This window comes from Notolepis coatsorum (genome assembly GCF_963971535.1).
Source record: "Notolepis coatsorum genome assembly, chromosome: 2".
Classification (NCBI taxonomy): Eukaryota; Metazoa; Chordata; class Actinopteri; order Aulopiformes; family Paralepididae; genus Notolepis; species Notolepis coatsorum.
The window spans coordinates 178,735,476-178,758,283 of NC_140166.1; the positions used below are offsets into that span (position 1 = coordinate 178,735,476).

The window sequence follows — 22,808 nt, forward strand, 5'->3', positions numbered from 1 at the left end:
TTTACGCTTTCTGATGAGACCGTGTTGCGGCGACATACCCATTGATTGATTGATTGAAAAGTTTATTAACAGATTGCAGAATGGGTACATTACAGTACAGCTCAAAACATACAATTGTTAAGGGGATGCAGACCAGAGAAAGACTTTCGTCTTGTTTACATCAGGGTCTCCCATTTTCAATTCATCATAGACACACACAACATACAGATAGACAGTACTGCTACATCTATACATTTATGACATACCAGATTTGCAAATAGAGTACTGTTTGTGATACTAAAAAAATCCAGAAGAGTGTATATACATTTGACATAGAAGCTGTACATTGGAGGAGGTTGGGTAGGTGGGGTGGGGTTGGGTGGGGCTGTACATTGGAGGTGGGGGGGGGGGGGGGGGGGTGGGGACACACACACTGTACACTGTACATTGGAATACTGACATACATCTGACATAGAAACTGTACATTGGAGGAGGTTGGGTAGGTGGGGTGGGGTTGGGTTGGGTGGGGCTGTACATTGGAGGTGGGGGGGGGGGGGGGGGGGGGGTTGGGTAGGGGGGGGGGGCACTGTACATTGGAATACTGACAAGGCCATACTTGGTCTTTACTGTACAACTGGGTTAGGACATTTGTAGGGGGCCAGTTTTCGAATTGCAGTCTCCCGGTAGGTGTTCTTTGAGAGTGTTTTTGAAAGTGGGTAGTGATTCACATTCCTTTACAGCTTTGGGCAGGGCGTTCCACATTGATGTGGCATAATTGCGAAACGTGTTTAGTCCCTTGTTTGAGCCGAATCTGATTTGTGGAGCTCCCTCTGGTGTTGTAATCGTGGTATTCACTGACCTTTGGGAAGTATTTGACATGATCCGCACTGTCCACACATATCCTGTTTACATCTAAACTAGGCTCTGAAGTATGACAGATACTAATCTATGTCACAAGGGATAATTAATTACATCATATCTTTTGTACTGACAAATGCCCCTAAACCATATCGCAAGACTTGGGAGTCATGGCAACGTGGCATTGCTGTGCCCAAAACATCTCCCAGGACTGGCAATGTGACATTACAGGAGTCCTGACCAGGTGAAAGGTTGTAGTTGATATTCAGTCAGTATTAAGGCCGTGATACAGGGCTAACATTCTGAGACAGTGGACATGGGATTCTTTTACCAAGAATCAAGTACCTCAGGCGAAGTCCCTTTTGAGTTTTCAGAGGAACAATGTTTTCAAACTTCATTATCTAAAGATGGTAAGTTAGAGTGTTGTGTTCACTCATAATTCAGGTTGAGTAGTGTCTTGTGATATACAGTATCACATTCACACTCCGAGTGATTTAGCTTAACTTCATATCTGCAAATATATGGGCTGTCCAAATCATTTAAAAACTGTCTTATATGGTTCTTCAGTGCACAGGTTCAATTCTATTCAACAGCTTCAGTACGCTTTTATTCCTTACAGCATCATACTATGTTACCCACATTTACTTTCCCCTTTACACTGGCCAAAATATCTTGACGATGTATCACAATGTTTATAGACACAGCTGTCTAGGTCAGAGTTTTTCTGTGGTGGGACTGACACAAGGTGATAGGTAGGTGGAAGTGACCGTAATAACAGATCCATTTTTGTATATTAAATGTATTGGTGCAGGATGTGAGCTGACCCACCTGACTCTGCTGCAGATCGTGGCTCTGTCCCACAGAACAGCACATGAGAGGGGGAGGGAGAGGGGGAAGGAGAGGGAGAAGAGAGGGGGAAGAGAGGGGGAAGGAGATGGAGAAGAGAGGGGGAAGAGAGGGGGAAGAGAGGGGGAAGGAGAGGGAGAAGAGAGGGGGAAGAGAGGGGGAAGGAGATGGAGAAGGAGAGGGAGAAGGAGAGGGAGAAGGAGAGGGAGAAGGAGAGGGGGAGGGAGAGGGGGAAGGAGAGGGAGAAGAGAGGGGGAAGAGAGGGGGAAGGAGATGGAGAAGGAGAGGGAGAAGGAGAGGGAGAAGGAGAGGGAGAAGGAGAGGGAGATGGAGAGGGAGAAGGAGAGGGGGAAGGAGAGGGGGAAGGAGAGGGAGAAGGAGAGGGGGAAGAGAGGGAGAAGGAGAGGGAGAAGGAGATGGAGACGGAGAGGGAGAAGGAGAGGGAGAAGGAGCGGGAGAAGAAGAGGGAGATGGAGAAGGAGAGGGGGAAGAGAGGGAGAAGAGAGGGAGAAGGAGAGGGAGACGGAGAGGATGAAGGAGAGGGAGAATGAGAGGGAGAATGAGAGGGGGAAGAGAGGGAGAAGGAGAGGGAGATGGAGAGGGAGAAGGAGAGGGAGAAGGAGAGGGTGAAGGAGAGGGAGAAGGAGGGAGAAGGAGATGGATAAGGAGAGGGAGAAGGAGAGGGAGAAGGAGATGGAGAAGGAGAGGGAGAAGGAGATGGAGATGGAGAAGGAGAGGGAGAAGGAGAAGGAGAGGGAGAAGGAGATGGAGAAGGAGAGGGAGAAGGAGATGGAGAAGGAGAGGGAGAAGAGAGTATTATATGTAGTATATTATGTAGTACATGTAAAAGTAAGATGTAGAATTTAATCATAATTACAGCCCTATCATCATTTCACTAACAATGGGGTACTCTGTCATAGCTAAAGGGAGCATCTCACTTTTCTGGAGGACGCGGAAGTCCGGAGAGTCCAGGATCTCCTCTCCCTGTCGGGACCAGCGGACCTGCAGAGGAGGGCTTCCCCGGACCCTGCACTCCAGCACCACCACCTGACCCTCGGACGCCTGGGCATCCTGCAGAAGCTGCAGAGGAACCCACACCAGTCAGTGAGGTGCGAAGGTGAGAGAGGAAAGGGGGAGAGAAAAGGGGGAGAGGACAGAGAGAGAAAAGGGGGAGACGACAGAGAGAGAGAAAAGGGGGAGAGGACAGAGAGAGAAAAGGGGGAGAGGACAGTGAGAGAGGAAAGTTGGAGAGAAAAGTGGGAGAGAAAAGGGGGAGAGAAAAGGGGGGAGAGGACAGTGAGAGAGGAAAGTGAGAGAGGAAAGTTGGAGAGAAAAGTGGGAGAGAAAAGGGGGGAGAGGACATAGAGAGAGAAAATGGGGGGCAGACAGTGAGAGAGAAAATGGGGAGAGGACAGAGAGAGAGAAAAGGGGGGAGAGGACAGAGAGAGAAAAGGGGGGGCAGACAATGAGAGATAAAGGGGGGGCAGACAGTGAGAGAGAAAATGGGGAGAGGACAGAGAGAGATAAAGGGGGGGCAGACAGTGAGAGATAAAGGGGGGGCAGACAGTGAGAGAGAAAATGGGGAGAGGACATAGAGAGATAAAGGGGGGGCAGACAGTGAGAGAGAAAATGGGGAGAGGACAGAGAGAGAGAGAAAAGGGGGGAGAGGACAGTGAGAGAGGGGTAATCTGAGAAAGGAGGGGGAGAGGCGAGGATAATGAGGAGGTGAGAGGAGAGTGAGATCAATAGAAAGAGAGGGGGAGTTCCAGCGCTCCAGTGTGAGAGGAGAGGATGGAGCTGAAACACACTCTCACGGAGCACCACTGGGGGGAGCGGGAGGCTGCAGATGCACTGACCCCCCTGACTCTACAGCCACTCTATGTCACCACAGGACAGGAGGGCGCCGGCGCGGGCCGGTCCTGTGACAGCGTCTAGAGTTGCAGAAGGACAGGAAGTCATCCGTGTAGAGAGGCCACAGGCAACGTTGTTAATCCTTCAACTAGTCAACAGGGCCTCAGTGACAGGACAGGGTAAGGCCGGTCTATCAGCACGCTTTCTTTCTCTCTCTTTGCTCTTTGTCTACGTGAATAAATGAGTCTACAAGCCGATGACTCTCTCTATTTCCTTCTCAGTGTGTGTGTGTGTGCGCGCACATGTCTCTTTGGGAGAATGGGTACTTTTGAAAGACGTGGGTGGAATGTACATCATCACAAGATGTGTCTGTGTGTACATGTGTGTGTGTATGTGTGTGTGGGGGGTGACATCACAGAGCTGACCTCACCAGAGGAGCACATCCTCTCATTGAGATGATTAAAGCCCTCACAGCTCCTGGAGGAGGCGGCAGGCGAAGAAAAACGAATGTCTTTTTTTGTAATGAGGTGGAAAATGATTTAGGGCTGAGCTGGCTGTTTGAAGCTTCGCCTTAGCCTGTCTCAATCCCACTATCACGAGACACATGGCCGGAGCTGGGGAGAGGAGGAGGAGGAGGAGGAGGAGGAGGAGGAGGAGGAGGAGGAGGAGGAGGAGGAGGAGGAGGAGGAGGAGGAGGAGGAGGAGGAGGAGGAGGAGTGGTGGAGAACAGTCTGGGGGCAAAAGAAGCATTCTGGCCCTCTCACAGAACCCTGTGTTTTATTTGCCCACAGCAGGGAAGGTGCCTGATTGACCGATGTGAGTCGACAGTTTATATGTGGACCGTGTAGAACCAAGTTGCTTATTAATCAGCACAACATTCCTAAGGTCTATGATAGTTCAAAAACTCTCAAATACCACACTAGAAATAGTGTCAAACTTGTGATGTCATCAGGTATAAAGTACTGAAGCTGCTCCATAGATAGTGAATTGGGACGGGGTGGAGATGACACAGCAAGCACCCAGAGGAATATAGTATCGGAGTACATTTTCTGTTTCAGAACTGAGAACACATAATTATAATGAATCTCATTTGGATATAAAAACTCAATTAAACATTCTACATGTCCTCAAAAAGTCTGTGATCCATTGTCAATGGAGCAACTCCGCTTTATACCTGATGGCAGCACACATTTGATTCTTCTCCGGTCTCTAGCTTTTTCTTTCTTTCTTTCTTTCTTTCTTTCTTTCTTTCTTTCTTTCTTTCTTTCTTTCTTTCTTTCTTTCTTTCTTTCTTTCTTTCTTTCTTTCTTTCTTTCTTTCTTTCTTTCTTTCTTTCTTTCTTTCAGAAGATGTTATGCTGGGTCCAGCTGTACCAGACAAGCCTAGTCTTGTTTTTACATAAAAAAATAATATTATAATATCTTGGACTTTGAACTCCAGTGGAAATGAACTACAGTAAGTGAGTTACATTATCGTTCGAATATTCAGGTCTCAAAATTCGAATCGCACCGGGCACGGTCGTGCACCTGAAAGGGTTAAAGCAACAGTAGTGTTATTATAAGAAGATAAGATGAGTGTGTGTGTGTGTGTAAGCCGAGTTACCTTGGTGAACACAGGGAGAGCTGAGAGAGATGCATCACCTCCATGCGTTGAAGAGATTGGGCTCTGCGTCTAGAAAACAGAAGAAACTCACTTATTTACTTAAAAAAACAAAGAAGTTCCAGGCAGTTTTCAACTGACTCCCCTATATATAAAGAGCACCTTCTAAACACTTGATTTATTTTATATATATTTGCAAGATTTGAGAAGTTGGGACCATTTCAACAACTTCAGTGTAAGTAACAAATAAGTGGCCCAGATTTATGTTTAGGCAATAATATAAAAGTCAAATAAAAATGACATGACATACCGTCGCCCTGGGGGTTCTAAAGTAAATGTCTGTCTGTGTTAATTGTATGTGTTAGTGTTTGTTAGGGTGTGTGTGTTACCGAGCGCCTTACCCACTGCGAGGGCGGAGAGAAGGGTTGGACCAGGGTGGAGCGATGAGGGCCGACCTCGGTGGTCTTTGGTGAAGCTGATCGAATGGTCAGAGACATGGACGTGGTCTTCTTCTGAACCCTGAAACACAACAACATACTTCACTCCAACCTCTTGCCTACAGTGTCTTCAGGGAGCCAAGATTTTATTGTGTAAACAGAGGGGAGAGAATAATGGAATAGCCAGGATAGAGTGAGAGCATAGAGAGGTGAGAGATAACGATAGAAGAACTAATTACTAATTAGAGAGCCAGAACGAATGCTGATTTATTTTGCACAGAATCTCACACACATCCAAAAACTCTAAACGGTTTTCACAGATTAATTTAGTTTGACAGTTGTTGAGAGTAAATGAGTTTGAATATGGCCACCAGTGATGTCATCTGGGACATTGAATCCTTGTGTTGTGTTAATTATGGCTCAATTAAATGATAAGGTGGCAGTCCCTATAAGACAAAGTATTGCTATTTTTTCATCTACATCATTTCATGGAGCTGTAATTAACACAACACAAGGGTTCAATGTCCCCGATGACATCACAGGTGGCCAAATTAAAACTCATTTAGTCAATAACCGTCAAACTAAATTAATGTGGGGCGGCTGGGTGGCGTAGCGGAGATTGCGCTCGTCACCAATGCAAGAGACTCCGGTATCGAATCAGCGGGTGGAAGTCGATGGGTGGGGATTGGACGTTGTGGACAGCGACCCCTACAGGTCGGTTGGGAGACGCCTGCACAGCAGAGACAGGAAGTGGCAAGGGTAGTGTGAGCCTCCCATGCGTTACATGCAAGGCTTCTATCCTCACTACAACCGACCAGTGGGGGGCATATTCGAGCAACGTTCAAGACAGGGGAGGGGAGAAAAATGGGAGCAAAATTGAAAATAAGGAGAAAAAGTGGATACAAAAATAAAAAAATAAATTAATGTGTGCAAAACTGTATAGAGTTTTTGGACGTGAGTGAGATTATGTGCAAAATAAATCAGCGTTGTTTTTTTGGTGAAGTGCCCCTTGAATTACAGGACTAAAATAAATACTTTATTGTAGTTAAAAGCTGAAATGGAAGAAAAAAAAGTATTTACTACCAAGCAACTACTGCAAAATAAACTAGTATCTGAACTATGTACTTAATAACTACTCCCCAACACTGAGGATATTGGCACTGTAGTGTGAGAGAGGAAGTGTGTAAAAAAGAAAAGAGAGAGAGAGAGAGAGAGAGAGAGAGAGAGAGAGAGAGAGAGAGAGAGAGAGAGAGAGAGAGAAGGAAACGGAAAGAGAGGGACAAAGACAGAGGGCAATTTACACTGCCTTTTTATTAAATTTGTATTCTCCACAGTACTATAATTCTGTGACCTGTACCTGTATGTCTTCCACTACCTGTACCTCCCCTCCCCCCTCCCCCATGCTGCTATGACGCCTGCATTTCCCCAAGGGGATCAATAAAATTAAATATCTTAAATGAAAGTAACCATAGAGGACATTCATGGCCGGGCCCTTTTTCTTTTTTACCATATTAACCCTCTGTACCTCTCATTAGCTAGATTATAGGCAGTTTGACTGGGTCAGGGTAATGGTGCTTTAAGGGCCTGTTTAAATGGGAGCAGGCAGGCTAGACTGATTAGCCGCTGCGGGGCCCAGTTAACCTGCTCCAGGGAGGGGGTAGGGTTCATGGGATCACGCAGAAAACACACGTACTGAGGCATGGCTCCCGATCTGGACTTGGACGCCGATCCTTCCCCGTCTGAGTCCGACGATGTAGCTCCTGCATTTCGGGAAATACATTTTTTTTTTTGTTTTATTCCGGAACACTGGAAAGTACAAAAGCCTTCACCACAGTACGTGCCGAATCACTAACAGGCAAGTGAGTAATACAGTCACTAGCAGATGCTTGGTCTTTAATTGCTTCCCCAATATGATTTGAATTACATGTCCTCATTACTTTCCCACACCAGAGAGGCTGTTTTCAGTCCTACCTTCTATGTAGACCTCAGCGGAGGTGTTGTCTGCTCCCAGGCTGTTGGAGGCCACGCAGGTGTAGCGTCCCGTGTCGTCCTCGAAGGCCTCTGCGATCACCAGCGTGTGCAGGTCACCATCCCTCCACACCTGGATGTCGGGAGAGTTGTGCAGCTCACGGCTCTCGCAGAACCACCTGGACACACAGGAGAGTAAGGGAGAGGGGTGAGGATCAGGACCCGACACACAGGAGAGTAAGGGAGAGGGGTGAGGATCAGGACCCGACACACAGGACAGTAAGGGAGAGGGGTGAGGATCAGGACCGACACACAGGACAGTAAGGGAGAGGGGTGAGGATCAGGACCCGACACACAGGACAGTAAGGGAGAGGGGTGAGGATCAGGACCCGACACACAGGACAGTAAGGGAGAGGGGTGAGGATCAGGACCCGACACACAGGACAGTAAGGGAGAGGGGTGAGGATCAGGACCCGACACACAGGACAGTAAGGGAGAGGGGTGAGGATCAGGACCGACACACAGGAGAGTAAGGGAGAGGGGTGAGGATCAGGACCGACACACAGGACAGTAAGGGAGAGGGGTGAGGATCAGGACCCGACACACAGGACAGTAAGGGAGAGGGGTGAGGATCAGGACCCGACACACAGGATAGTAGTGATGCACCGATGTGAAAATTGTGGCCGATACCGATAACTGATATTAATATTGCTGTTCTGGCCGATACCGATATTTACCAATGTCGATATCTCTGTATAGAAAACACTTTTTTAATGATAATCAAATAAAGAGCTATTTTCCAAAACGCATATTTTTTTACTTTTGTAACTTATTTTCAGAAATGACTGACATTTTTTAACTATTTAAGGCCAAAACATGTAAAAAGTTTTAATTTTTTTTGGCCCATATCGGCCCTATCTTGATATCGGACCGATACCGATGTGTAAAAAAAACTGCCATATCGGCCGATATTATATCGGCGGCCGATATATCGTGCATCACTACAGGATAGTAAGGGAGAGGGGTGATGATCAGAACCCGACAACGTCTTCCGATCATTGTGATTGCAGTGATTCGATGCATCATGAAATTGAATATTGTTTGACCGTGGAGTTTTGTTCGATTCATTTCTATACTTTTCAGAAATTGCGATAGGTAAGAAAATGAGGCAGGGTTGAATATATGCAATTAAAACCTCACATCGCTAAGTTATTAGTTCATTCACTGTGTTATGTTTATTATGAATAAATCAAATCAAACACACATTCATTTTGATCAATATATCAATATGATACATTTTACAAATCCGTTCATTAACTTATTTTTTATTTATTTATTTGTACCTCTAGAGGAGCTTGGGATTATTCAACTCTACTAAAGATTCGATTAGAAAGTTTGGCATCTAACCCCCCCCCCCACTGTACCAAACCTTGACTTCAAAACCGAGGTACGTACCGAACCGTGGTTTTTGTGTACCGTTACACCCCTACTGGGAACGCTTCTCAATACCAGCAGCCCCTATTGTCTTACATGCAGTAAATCCCTCTTGTCTTCTGTGTCCAAGTAATCATCCCACAAAGCTACAGATTAATCTTCAAGTACATAATTGCAGCGCGGCCTGCAGGCATCTGTATGAAAGTGCTATACAAATAAAGTTATTATAATAAGCATTAACACAGTGATTGATGGGTCGTTTCAATAAAAGCTCATCTACTGGCACCTTTACACATATTACTCTTCTTTGTCTTTGACAAAAATACCTGTCATTAATTATTAAGGCGCAGAATGCGATGGAGGCCTGCCAGTCTCACTCACAAGACCTAACAACTGTCACACAAACACACACACACACACACACACACACACACACTGGGCGTGTCTGAGAGAAGGTTTCCGTACCTGTTCAGCCTCAAGGGCCCTGAGGCAATGACAAGATGCAGTGTTACGGGAAACGAACACGCCCCTCCTCCCCTCCCCTCCCCACCCCTCCCCCCCTCCCCTCCCTCCCCTCCGAGCGCCTGGCCTGGAGCCTGTACCTCTGCGGTGCCAAGTCCGTTACGCTTGCAAAAGTATTTCTGAACTACCACAGGTGTTACAGTGTGATAAACTAACACCATATTAAAGCTGCTACAAGGGGTATTGTAGATATCATTGGCAGCTTTCAATTTGTCAGCTTGATATGAAGTTAGCTTAGCATTGTACGTGGCTGTGTCTACCCCACAGGTCTCACTCACTCACACACACGGTCTCACACACACACACACACACACACACACACACACACACACACACACACAACACACACACACACACACACACACACACACACACACACACACACACACACACACACACACCACACACACACACACACAATGTTTAGATGGCCCTTTCGTATATAGAATGTCATGAATAGAATGTCCCTGTTTAGCAGTCCTTTGTAGGCCTCTAGTGATGTTTCGTACGAAGTGGTAGGGAGAGTATGAGTGGCTGGAGGTGGAGCGAACCTCTACAATTTGAGGCTGATTGCCGCGTGGAGGAGCAGCCGGAGAGCGCTGGGAGAAGACGCAGCGTCGCAGCGTGTGTCTCTGGGGATCTCCCCCTTTCATTTTGGTTTTGGACTGTTTTAAACAGGGAAACAGAACAGACACACCCCGCCTCCACCCCCCTCCCCTCCCCCTCCCCTCCCCTCCCCTCCCCTCCCCTCTCGCGGAGCGCCTGGCCTGGAGCCTGTACTCTGTGGTGCCAAGTCTGTTACGCTTGCAAAAGTATTTCTGAACTAAACTACTACAGGTGTTACAGTGTGATAAACTAACACCATATTAAAGCTGCTACAAGGGGAATTTCCAACAAATACTGTATATCATTGTCAGATCTTAATTCTCATGATAAGTCTAGTAGTCTAATTCTCATGATAAGTCTAGTAGTCTAATTCTCATGATAAGTCTAGTAGTCTAATTCTCATGATAAGACCACATTCCCATAAACCCCATTGTTCCCATTTTGCAGGTTGTTCCCACCCACAGGCTTGGGGATTGTTTTGACGACAAGATGAGAGGGTTGAAACAGCCTAGCTAACCGTGAACGTGGAGTTATTTTTGTTGATAAAGCAAGTTTTGTTTGGAAGGCTTCCTTTGCGCCGTAAAAGCCTTCAGTAGAACTCCTGTGGATCTGACCCGGACACACATAAATATACAATATAGAGCACAGCGATGGAGTCGTCGCGGTCTCATCAATTGGCTTTGATTCTTTATTAGATTTTTTGCCTTTTTTCACCCATCCCCAATTTAATCAGTATGCCAATTCCCCCCTGGTTGTTACGCTGCCCTACTGTCGATCTGGGGACGGTGTAGACTACCACATGCCTCCTCCGATACATGTTGAGTTGCCATCCGCTTCACCTGACATCTCTGCGATGCTATCTCCCCAGATCCCCTCCCTGCTGAACAGGCCCCCCAACTGGCCAGTAGGAGTCGCTGTTGCAATGACCAGGAACACTGCCAAAATTGTGTTCATAGGACGAACAAGCCGAAGGTACCACTGCCAGGAATTGAGCCAGGGTCTCTGAGGTGGTAGGCGAGTTCTTAGACCTCTACACTAACCAGCCGGCCCTGTCTTTCATTCTCATCGATCTCAACATGTTTCTACAGTAATCCTGCCAAGTTATGGACATTGAATATACAATGATATGATGTTGAAATCCTCCTAGTAGTTCACATTTGCATTTCAAAACATCAATCTGTCATCCTATCTACAATCAGCATATGACATAATATGCAAATATTATACAACCGTTTCCACACCATGACGTCTCAATTTGTCAGCTTGATATGAAGTTAGCTTAGCATTGTACATGGCGTCTACCCCACATGTCTCAAACTGCCACGAAAGAACGCCAACCACCTTTTAAATCTGAATCGTGTATCAACCACGTCGGAGAGGGTCGCTCGCATGGAGCGAGGACGGAGTCCACGAAGGAGAAAGTGACAAGAGGCCGGTGGGTCTGTGCCTCCATTAGGACAGCTTAGATTCACATTCACCGGGTTCAAGAAGCAGCGTAGGGTTCAGTTCAAGGTTACGGTCTTAGGCCTGGAGTCAGCTTTAGCACGTTTAGCGTGATCATTATATTTCCCCTGTTCATATCGGACTTGTTCACCCCTTAACCCATACATTGACAGGCAGGGGGAAGGGGGGCGGTGTAGGAATTCACCAACACAGCTGTTCCACTAGAACTCCAACCTCGGGCTTTCCAGCCGTCTTGGAGAGCCTATATAAAATTCCCTACATTCCGCTACATGGCCATAATAATACTTGATTACAATCCAGTGCGTCAATCAAACAGCAGGCTAACTGCTGTTACAGCCAGTTAATTCATCATCCCCCAAATACTCAGACAGCACCTCACCCTCCGGGACTCACACCTGAGAGTGTGGGCGTGCGACGGAACCAGAGAGAGAGAGGGAGAGGAAAGAGAGAGAGAGAGAGAGAGAGAGAGAGAGAGAGAGAGAGAGAGAGAGAGAGAGAGAGAGAGAGAGAGAGAGAAAGAACAGAAAGAGGGGACAGAGACAGAGGGCAATTTACACTGCCTTTTTATAAAATGTGTATTATTGATACTCTCATTGATACTATGTTTGTTTCTGACTCAAAGTGTGTGTGAGAGAGAGACACCGGGTTCGACTCGGGCTGTCGGCGTGGCTTGGGCCGGCCGTCATACTAACTCAATTGGCAGAGTTAGCGGGTGGAAGTCGATGGGTGGTAATCTGGACGTTGTGGACTCCTACAGGTCGGTTGGGGGACGCCTGCACAGCAGAGACAGGAAATGGCGGGGGTAGTGTGAGCCTCCCACACGTTACACCTCACCGAATGAGAGTCCGCGCTGGCAGGTGAAAAGATGTGACAGGCTGCCTCCACATGTATCGGAGGGGACATGTGATGCAAGGCTTCTATCCTCCCTACAACCGACCAGTGGGGGGCATATGCGAGCAACGTTCAAGACAGGGGAGGGGGGAAAAAAGTGTGTGTGAGTGAGAGAGAGAGAGAGAGAGAGAGAGAGAGAGAGAGAGAGGAGAAGAGAAGAGAAGAGAAGAGAAGAGAAGAGAAGAGAAGAGAAGAGAGAGAGAGAGAGAGAGAGAGAGAGAGCGAGAGAGAGAGAGAGAGAGAGAGAGAGAGAGAGAGAGAGAGAGAGCGAGAGAGAGAGAGAGAAAGAAAATGAATGAATGGGTTTGGTAACGTTACACCAGGACAACTGTGATGGATGAATTATCATGAGTCAGGCAGACTCAGACTGAAGGACAATATGCTATAGTCTGTCATTATCCAGACGGATCCCGGTGAGTTGAGTGACAGGTGCAGTGGGCGGAGGCTTTAGTCACTCCTAGGGACGCACGGTTAGCACTTCCCCCGCTGCGCCAAGTTTGTCTGAGGGAAGGGGCGGGGTTTGATTGGAGGATCAAGAAAAGAGGGAAGGGTTTGAGATTGGTCCATTCAAAGTGTTAATATTGCGTACCAATAATGATCCAATTGCTTTTACCGGGCACAGTGTAGACTTTAGGGCTGTCCCCGACTAAGGATTTGGATAGTCGACTATGATTGGCCGAAATTAGCCGATAGTCGACTATTAGTCGACTATAAAAAATTTAAAAAAAAAATAGTATACTTTTTTTTTATTCCATTTGGGCTGTGGGGGTCTGAAGGAGTCGACGGAAGGCTTCTTGTTCTCTGCAAAAGCATGCAATTGGTCCACTGATGGATACATCTTGATATTTGTCTAGTCTAGTGTGTTCATTAGACGGGTGAAATCCTCTTTCAGTGCCTCTGTGTCTATTTTCTTAGGCAGTTAGCCTCTGGTATGCGTGCCATTAGCGTTAGCCACGCTTCTAGGCCTCTTTTCTTTTGGAAAGAATGATACAAAAATATATATATATATAAAAAACATTGGCATTGGAGGTTGGCAGTCGACTACGGCTCCTTTCGATCGATTAGTCGACCATTCGACTAATAGGGGTCAGCCCTAGTAGACTTAGATAATTCTTTTAGGGTAATTGGACAAAAAGGATTGAGATATATTAAATGAATTCGTTTTTCTTCATTAAAGAGATCTAACGTGCCAATTCTTTTTTTAATGTATAAATAAATATCTTAAAGGGGAACTCCAACATTTTGGGGAATTAGCTTATTTAACATCTTCCCTGGAGTTAGACAAGAAGATACATACCTTTTTTGTCTCTGTGCGTGCATTTTAGCTTTGGGAATAGACGCTCCGTTAGCATAGCTTAGCTTCATCACTGGAAGTGAGTAGGGGCCGGAGCCTTACAGTGCCTTACAGTGTATTGCAAGGTCTGACATTGACCAAACTTGATATGCATGACCTTGGTGGGCTCTAGGTCAACTCCTGAAAAGGGGGTCAATGTCAGACCTTGCAATCAAAAGTTAGGGGGCACACTGAAATTATGGCAAGGGTTATTAGCCCCCTAACTTTTGATTGCAAAGTCTGACATTGACCCCCTTTTCAGGAGTTGACCTAGAGCCCACCAAGGTCATGCATATCAAGTTTGGTCAATGTCAGACCTTGAAATACACTGTAAGGCACTGTAAGGCTCCGGCCCCTACTCACTTCCAGTGATGAAGCTAAGCTATGCTAACGGAGCGTCTATTCCCAAAGCTAAAATGCACGCACAGAGACAAAAAAGGTATGTATCTTCTTGTCTAACTCCAGGGAAGATGTTAAATAAGCTAATTTCCCAAAATGTTGGAGTTTTCCTTTAAGTCACTTTGCTTTGATTTCTGATTCATATATGTCTCTGGGTAGTGGATTTTACATGTTAGCTTGGCATCTGCCCCATATCCGATACAAAGTATTGTGGCTACTAGTGCGCCCCTAGACATCCCCTGCTCCCTCCTACCACCATAATAATACTGCTGCTGCTACCACCCTGAACCAGCCGACACAATAGACTGGGGCCTGTTCCTCTGTCTTATCGCCTGAAGTGAAAGAGAGGAAACTTGGCCAGTTCTATGGTGTAGCAAGACGCCGGTGTGTTAGGAAACAGATGAGCGACTAACAGACCCAGGGGGTGGGGGGGGGTTCGTGACACGAGTAGGGAGGCCTCATCCACCCACGTCGTCAAGCCCCGAGGCGGCTGGAGGCTAAAGTGTCATCCGCCACGCTCCAAACATCCCAGCAGCTATCTGCCCCGTCCCCCTTTCTGCGTCGTCCCGTCCCCACACACACACACACACACACACACACACACACACACACACACACACACACACACACACACACACACACACACACACACACACACACACACACACACACACACACACACACACACACACACACACACACACACACACACACACACACACACACACACACACACACACACACACACACACAGATAACCCTCACTGGAACAACAGCAGGACACACTCTCATAATGCCGGTTCAAATTCAAAGGCCAAGTTCCCGTGTACAGATCTGACAGCAGAAGGCAATTGAAAGTAGGAGGTTGATTGTTTGAGCAAAGCAATATGTCCGTGTGGTTTTTGAAATCCATTTAATTTTTTTTAATTATAGCCGGGAGGGGGAAAATGAAAACCACTGGGTTTGGGTTGTTGTTCCGGTTGTCTGTTGGGTCTTTGCTCCAGAACCAGAACTCGGGGTTCTTTCTTTCGTGAGACCTCATTGTTTTCTTCTGAGTCATCCTCTGTATCAATCAGGATGATCACGTTGGCCTTCGCAGCCATATGCTCCGTCTTTGAAGTACCCCACATATAAACCACACTACACGAATCCCTGTAACTGTAGTCAAATCCTTTACACATTTTTTCATGTGGAGCATTAACGTAAATCATGTACATACCGGAAAAGGCTTATTGTAACATATGCAACATAAAACTAATGTATGCATAAGCTGGTCCTGTGGTTACTGTGTAATGCTGATTAATGAGGCTGCTGGAGGGAAGCCTGTGCGTGTGTGTATGTGTGTGTGTGTGCGTATGTGTGTATGTGTGTGTGTGTGTGTGTGTGTGTGTGTGTGTGTGTGTGTGTGTGTGTGTGTGCGCGTGCGTATGTGTGTATGTGTGTGTATGTGTGTGTGTGTGTGTGTGTGTGTGTGTGTGTGTGTGTGTGTGCGCGTGCGTATGTGTGTATGTGTGTGTATGTGTGTGCGCATGCGCGTGCATATGTGTATATGTGTGTGTGTGTATGTGTGTGTGTGTGTGTGTGTGTGTGTGTGTGTGTGTGTGTGTGTGTGTGTGTGTGTGTCTACCTAACAGTCAGCAGATGCCAGTTCACAGCACAGGAATATGTTTTGCATTGCTGTTCTGTTCAGTATCTGTCCAGACCTCAAGCAGAGAAAGTGCATCTCCGCACCGCTCGACCTGTGTACTACTAAGATCCCCAAACAAATAACATTGTAATTCAAGAATTCAGCTGCGGTTTTGGACGATTACTGTTTTATGATTTCCAGGTAAATTGTTCCAGGTTTGCTCTACGTAGGTCTACCAGTCTCTCCTCTCGAGTCTCAGCTAAACTTTCGGGCTGAAGCCATGGTAACCTACGTTTGTTTGAGCAGTTTGATTGAACACAGAGCAGACCATCGGTCTGGGGAGCTTGCTCAACTGAAGGGAGTGGTGGTGGTGGTGGTGGTGGTGTAAACTAGGAAACTTATCCCATATCCCAATAAGCAAGCACAACAATAAAACCAGGTATTAATCAACCTTAATGACCAGCTATTATGGATAATTATTAGTACATAAAGCTGTTAGAGACAGACGGTAATGTTTACTGAATCCCCTCTCCATTCCTGTGGAATGTGCTGAACATAGTAGCAGGGCTTAAACACGCTTCTAGGAGAGGAGAGGACTTTGGAGTAGGAAGCAAGGATAAGTCACAACGGCATCATCATGACATCACAAAAAGGGGGCGTAGGATTGAGATAGGTCAATAGTTGAAAATAGAGGTCTTGCACGGAATGTTTAGAATGTCCATCTTCCCTTCATGTTAGAAGAAACAGCGGTTGCTATGTGTTGATTTATGAGAAATATAGCATGCAAATAAAAAAAAAAAAATTGGTGTCTTATTACTAGGCTTGGGCATCGTTTGGATTTGAACGATTCTGGTTCCGATTCCAATTCTCCATTTCGATTCCTGTTCTAAACGATTCTCGATTCAGATTCTTTGAGGTGCAGGTCAAAACAGGTCACAGCTTATTTCGCAGGATTTTTATTTTTTTTTATCTTAAATTTGTTTCATACTATTCACATTGTCAGTTGACTTGATACAGTTTAATTTGGTTGCTGTACTGTAACTAGGGTATTAATTAACAAAGTAAAAAACTTTTTTTTTAAGAATCAAAATTAAGAATCGAAATGCAAATATGTTACTTCCGGTTCCAGAACCGGAAGTTAGGAACCGGTTCCTATTAGAACCGGTTCTCGGTGCCCAACCCTACCTATTACTGTGTATTGTAAACAATTCACAGTGGAACTGTAATATATAGCGTTTCCAGTGTTGTACCTACTCTACCACTGCACAGAAATTAGATAGGTTCTTTGGAAAGTGGTCGCCAACGGTCACACAGGCAGCAGCCATGTTGGGAGAAAGAGAACTACACAAACACAAACATTCCATTAATGGGACCAGTGGGATGGTCTGCTATAAGGGAGATTAACATTTTATTTATACTACGCTGTATCAAGTGTCAAAAGTGGCTCTAGATGTATTTGAACTACACCCCGTAGCCTACAGTCAACTACTAACCAGCTGATATTCTTCATGGATTGTTGATAGACTTTCCTCTGTCCGGCTAATGGACTCCCATTCACTCCAACTTTAATTATGGTCCCATGTAGAGGACTGTGGGACAGGTGGCAACTGTGGACAATACCTTCACATACACATTGGTCCAGCAGTGAGACTCTACTGGCCTTAGCAGTAAGACTTGATCACAGTGGAGGAGTTAGACGGGCCTTCCCATGGAAGAAACTCTTACTGTGGTGCTAAACCAAAAAACATATGTACTTCAAAAAACAACATCTAAAAGATGTATGGTAGCAGACCGTAGCACTCACCAACTTTGAGGACAAATGACAGGCCTCTGACTACTAGGCCAAGACGTTGTTCGATGGCCAAAATAAACTGGTGAAGCTGAGGCACATGTCCTTGTCCTTCTTCTCAAAGTCGGTGAGCGTTACCACACATCTTTGGATGTTGTTTTTTGGAGGAGGAACTTGATCCTCGGTGACCTCTGATGGAGTCGGAACAACAGGGTGTGCAACTGTGAGAACGGCAGAGAACTCCCCGTCTACATTCTTAGCCGCTCAGCCTCTTCCTCTTGTACGCCGTGTCGCACAATACAATTATAGAACACACACACACATCCAGTACATACAGACACAATAGCTAGAAGTAACCAAGAGCAACCTGATGTTTAGTCTCTACCTTGAGTGTAACTGTGACTTGCTTCTTCGGTCCTTTCCCACTGACCCCACCCTCTCTGCCCACCTTCCTCTCCACGGCAAGCAGCCAGACAAGTGAGCAAACATCCCAACGTCATGCCAACTGCCCTCCGCCTCAAGTCCTCTCAACCGGTCACATTTACATTTAGTCATTTATCCAAAGCGACTTACAAGTTCTGTACGACAAGTCATCAGGGCACAACTCAAATCAGCTGAGTAACAATGTTCATCAAAGTGTTGAGTGCTACAGTGTAGCTGTGTAGGTTAGTATATTAGGACAAGTGCATGACAGTAAGGTTAGTTATGGTTATTTATTTAGTTTTTATTAAAAAAAAAAATCATTTCAGATATTGGTTGAAGAAGTGTGTCTTTAGTCGACGGCGAAAGATTGGACGGGTTTCGGCTGTCCTAACTGTGGTGGGCAGTTCGTTCCACCATTGTGGGGCAAGGACCGAGAATAGGCGGCTTCTCTTTGATGAGTCTGAGACGGCCGGCGGATGCAGAGCGTCTCACTCACCAAAAGGTCATCACAGTACACAGGGAACTGATTATACTGCAGCTCTAGATGCATATCAATTAACCCTTCCACTGCCGCACTACCAAACGGCTAACCCTTTCACTGCGACAATACACAGAAGGTTAACCCTTTCACTGCCACACAACAGCAGGTTAACCCTTTCACTGCCACACTACAGAAGGTTAACCCTTTACTATCACACTACCGACGGTTAACCGTCGGGGTTAACCTTCTGTAGTGTGGCAGTGAAAGGGTTACGAGTTGGGATCTTGGGGGGAAATGTTGCCTGACCCTTTATTAACCATCTTCCGGTGCACCAGAGGCCTCTGCCCTGCCGGCCTCTCTGGGGTGCGTGCTGCTGCTGAGGGCCGCGGTCTCCTCGCCTGACCCTGTTGTTATTTGCTGCCGTCGACGGAAAGTTTTATGAAGCAAGGCTCGGTTTTTCACCGCAAACCCAAAAAGCGGAGGCGAGAGCAAACTGACAGCGGGGGAGAGAAGAGACGGAGAGAGGAGGTTTAATCATCGACATGACCCTGACAACATGGAAGAGCAACAGAGCAAGTTGCCTGCAAAAACAAATCGCCAACAAAACCACAAATAGTGCATGAATGAAGCACGTATGACATGTATGAATTATATACTCCCGGAGTCACATCTCTTCTCATCTGGGAAGCCAGTTCAGCCACCGTGCTACAGCACGGACCACAAGGAGTCAACCAAAGTGCAACTGGACATAAAAGAGCAGCATCTAGGCAGCATTTATTCATAATTACAAACTACAATGGAGTTTAAGTAAAATTGTCCGTGGGCTCTGAAGCGAACCAGCCATACTGGTTTTATTATCCTTCCATGATGAAAATCCCCAAAACGTGCAAAGTCAAAATGGAGCAACAGTTTGGGTTTTTCGTCCCTTGCTACAAAGCCGTACACAAGAGCGCTGGAACCATAACAGCTCTAAATGACTCTATGAAAGGTTTGAAACCACTATCACACAAAGAAGACTTTATACACAAGCCATTTTACAATACTTTTGTCCAGTCACAACACCACATGAAGGACATCCGCTCTCTTTGTTGCAAACATTTACCACGATGCCACGGACTAAACGCACAAGTCGACTCACTTCCATATGTGTGTTTATCATCTAGGTATAACACATGTGTTAACAGTGGGGGGAAAACAGGTCCTCTCTGTGAGATCCTATTTCGTCTGATCCACTTATCCCCGGGCGTTGGTCATTTTAGATTGTAATTTTCTTTTTACTGGAAATTTATGTTTACATGGTTTTCTATCACGTGAGCCAGTTTCGTGAACCTAGGACTTATGAAACACATTGAAACCCCCAATGTAGGACTTTCAAAATACATCAATCTGAAAACTAGACATCATAATGATTCGTTTCTGGTCTGTTTCTCTAATAGCCTCAATTCAACTGAAATGTCCTGACAACAATAGATTTGACACTGGGCTTTTAGCCTGAGTCTGCTACTACCCTTAAGCATGTAGGCATGTGTGCATAAGTGGCTCTCTAAGCTCTCTAAGACAAGAAAGAATAAATCTTAATAAAGATGCGGCAGAGGAAGTCATTTGAAGCTTGCGCAGCCCTTTATATTAGGATCACAGGTCAGAGTTCACAGGAATGTTCTGGACAGGGGACAGCTGGCAGCCAGGGCTGGTCAGACCTGAGGTTCTTCTCAGAGTAAAAGCATGGAGAGCTAACAGGCTATGCAAGCTAGGTCTGCAAGCAGGGGGTGTAGTGGGGGGTGTATTGAACCAGTGGTGGAAGAGATACACAGTTTACTTTACTTGAGTAAAAGTAGAAATAGAATGAAACCCAATGAAATAGTATTCTTTTAAAAGTAAAAGTCCTCCATTAAGAATTCTACTTAGAAGTGGAGAAGTATTTGATATTGAATGTATACAAGTATCAAAAGTATAAATACGCAAGGCGGCTGGGTGGCGTAGCGGAGATTGCGCTCGTCACCAATGCAAGAGACTCCGGTATCGAATCCCAGTCTCAGCATTGCCTTCAACTTGGGCCGGCCTTCGTACTGGCTCATTTGGCAGAGTCAGCGGGTGGAAGTCGATGGGTGGGGATTGGACGTTGGACAGTGACTCCTACAGGTCGGTTGGGTGATGCCTGCACAGCAGAGACAGGAAGTATCGGGGGCAGCATGAGCCTCCCACGTGTTACTCCTCGCCACTGAGAGTCCGCGCTGTCTGGTGAAAAGATGTGACAGGCTGCCTCCTCATGTACTGGAGGGGACACGTGATGCAAGGCTTCTATCCTCACTACAACCGACCAGTGGGGGGCATAGTCTAGCAACGTTCAAAACAGGGGAGGGGAGAATTGGCAATACAAAATTGGGATGGGAGAAAAAGTGGATAAAAAAAAAAAGTATAAATACGCATTCTACATGATGTTTGTGTATTGTGGTGTTTGGGAGCATTCAATACTCAAACTCAAACTTTGATTATGTCCTCTTGTAGTTGGCAGGCTTCAAATTTGAAAGTACATAATCTTCATACATTTTTGCCATGTTTTCTATGCAAAAACCTTTTCTTCAAAGTAACTAATAACTGATGGCTTCAGATGAATGTAGTGGAGTAAAAAGTTGAATATTTCCTTTGAAATGTGGTGTAGTACAAAGTGCCCTAAAATTAAAGTAAAGTAAAGTGCCAGTACCTCGGAACGTACAATCCTTAACTAAAAATACTTAGTTACTTTCCACTTTTCCAAAATAGTAGTAAAATACATAAGGTAAACAATAACCAATGTAAAAAGAATGATCTATAATCAGTGCAGTATTGATTTTGAGACCTAGTGTATTTCTTGAGGATACCCAACTGTCATGTCACTTACACTAGTCAGACACTACTTACAATAACATAGGCCTATTATACTACACATTTATATCATATTATTTACACCAACTTAAAGGTGCCATCACTGATATAGATTGTCTGGTCAGAAACATTGGTCTCCCAGTCCCTCCACTCTGCAGTAAACAGAAAATACATTTTCTGGTATCCCGTTCCTACGTAATCCAATCAGGAGAGAGAACCCTAGATATTTAAACCTTTTTCAAGAAAACTTGCTAAGCCAAAATTTCTGACAGATTATTTTACTTGTTTCAAGCACATATTTGTTTAAATTTCTTAATTTTTGTCAGACCATTTTTGCAGTGTGGAGTTCTCTCTCCTGATTGGATAAAGTCAGAAGGGATACCAAAAAAAGTGTTTTCTGTTTACTGCAGAGCAGAGGGACTGGGAGACCCATGTTACTGACCAAACACTATATATCACAGTGATGGCTGTTTGAGTGTAGAGCTATTATTTTAACATGTAGACCACTTATTTTAACAAAGAAAATACCACTTACAGCTCTTTTAAAAAAGATGGACAAACTCCATGTCACAGATAGACAGGTGCGTGTGGCCTGAAGTGAGCTTGAAGCTCTCCGCTCTGCTGCATCCCTGATAGTGAACAAGCTTTGTATGTCTCCAAACATGTCTGTCAGTATGCATGGCTAGTGGAAAGACCTCCCCCACTGAGCAGCGTATGGACAAATGGCTCAGGCTTAAAAACCTCGCATCCATGTGAAATGTGGAACATTCAAACTAAACCACGATTTACACACATTCAATCCGGCATCTTTACATTGGGGAAGCAGCCAGGCCACGAGATAAAGCTCTAGACATTCCAAAAATATAAACTGGACAACAAATGTCCCAAGGCTCGCCGTTAGGTCTCTTTGTGAAACGTGCACCCTCTTTGGTGAAACTAATGGTGTGTGTGTGTGTGTGGTTCAGCTGCTGTACATGCGTCTGTCACTATTTCAGTCTCAAGCAACACACACACACACACACACACACACACACACACACACACACACACACACACATCTGTCTGCATCAAGCCAAAAATTACACTTACCTCTCCCTTTAATTCATTGAAATCAACAAACATGTACCAAGGATGAACAAGTCAACTTGCTGGGAGAAACCGGTTACTAGGCAAATACAAACCCACAATACACACAGTTCAGTTTGTTGACTACAATTATTATTATTTGAGTGCCAGCTATTATCCTCATCCTGTAGTCAATGGGCCATCTTTCCATTGCCTATTTTCACGATGCGTCACAATGTTTGCAGAGCTATATCTATATTCTATATTATAGCTATGGAGACAATACTATGGCTCATTTGACAGTCACTATCTCTCGTCCAATATGTAAATTTTTTTAGAGAATTTCATGTATAGGTTTGCGTGTTATCCCGTGG

The 22,808-nt window shown here is 45.5% G+C and overlaps 1 protein-coding gene across 1 annotated transcript in view; it reads right to left on the reverse strand.

Annotated features, from left to right (window-relative positions):
• The window catches only part of palld (palladin, cytoskeletal associated protein), an 86,903-nt gene that overhangs the window by 62,721 nt on the left and 1,374 nt on the right, over positions 1–22,808 (reverse strand). Inside the window, 6 exon segments of the mRNA XM_084309028.1 lie at positions 1,666–1,689; positions 2,622–2,763; positions 5,137–5,205; positions 5,535–5,652; positions 7,264–7,330; positions 7,542–7,717. Of these exon segments, the coding sequence (XP_084165154.1) occupies positions 1,666–1,689; positions 2,622–2,763; positions 5,137–5,205; positions 5,535–5,652; positions 7,264–7,271 (361 nt within the window). The 5' untranslated portion in view covers positions 7,272–7,330; positions 7,542–7,717.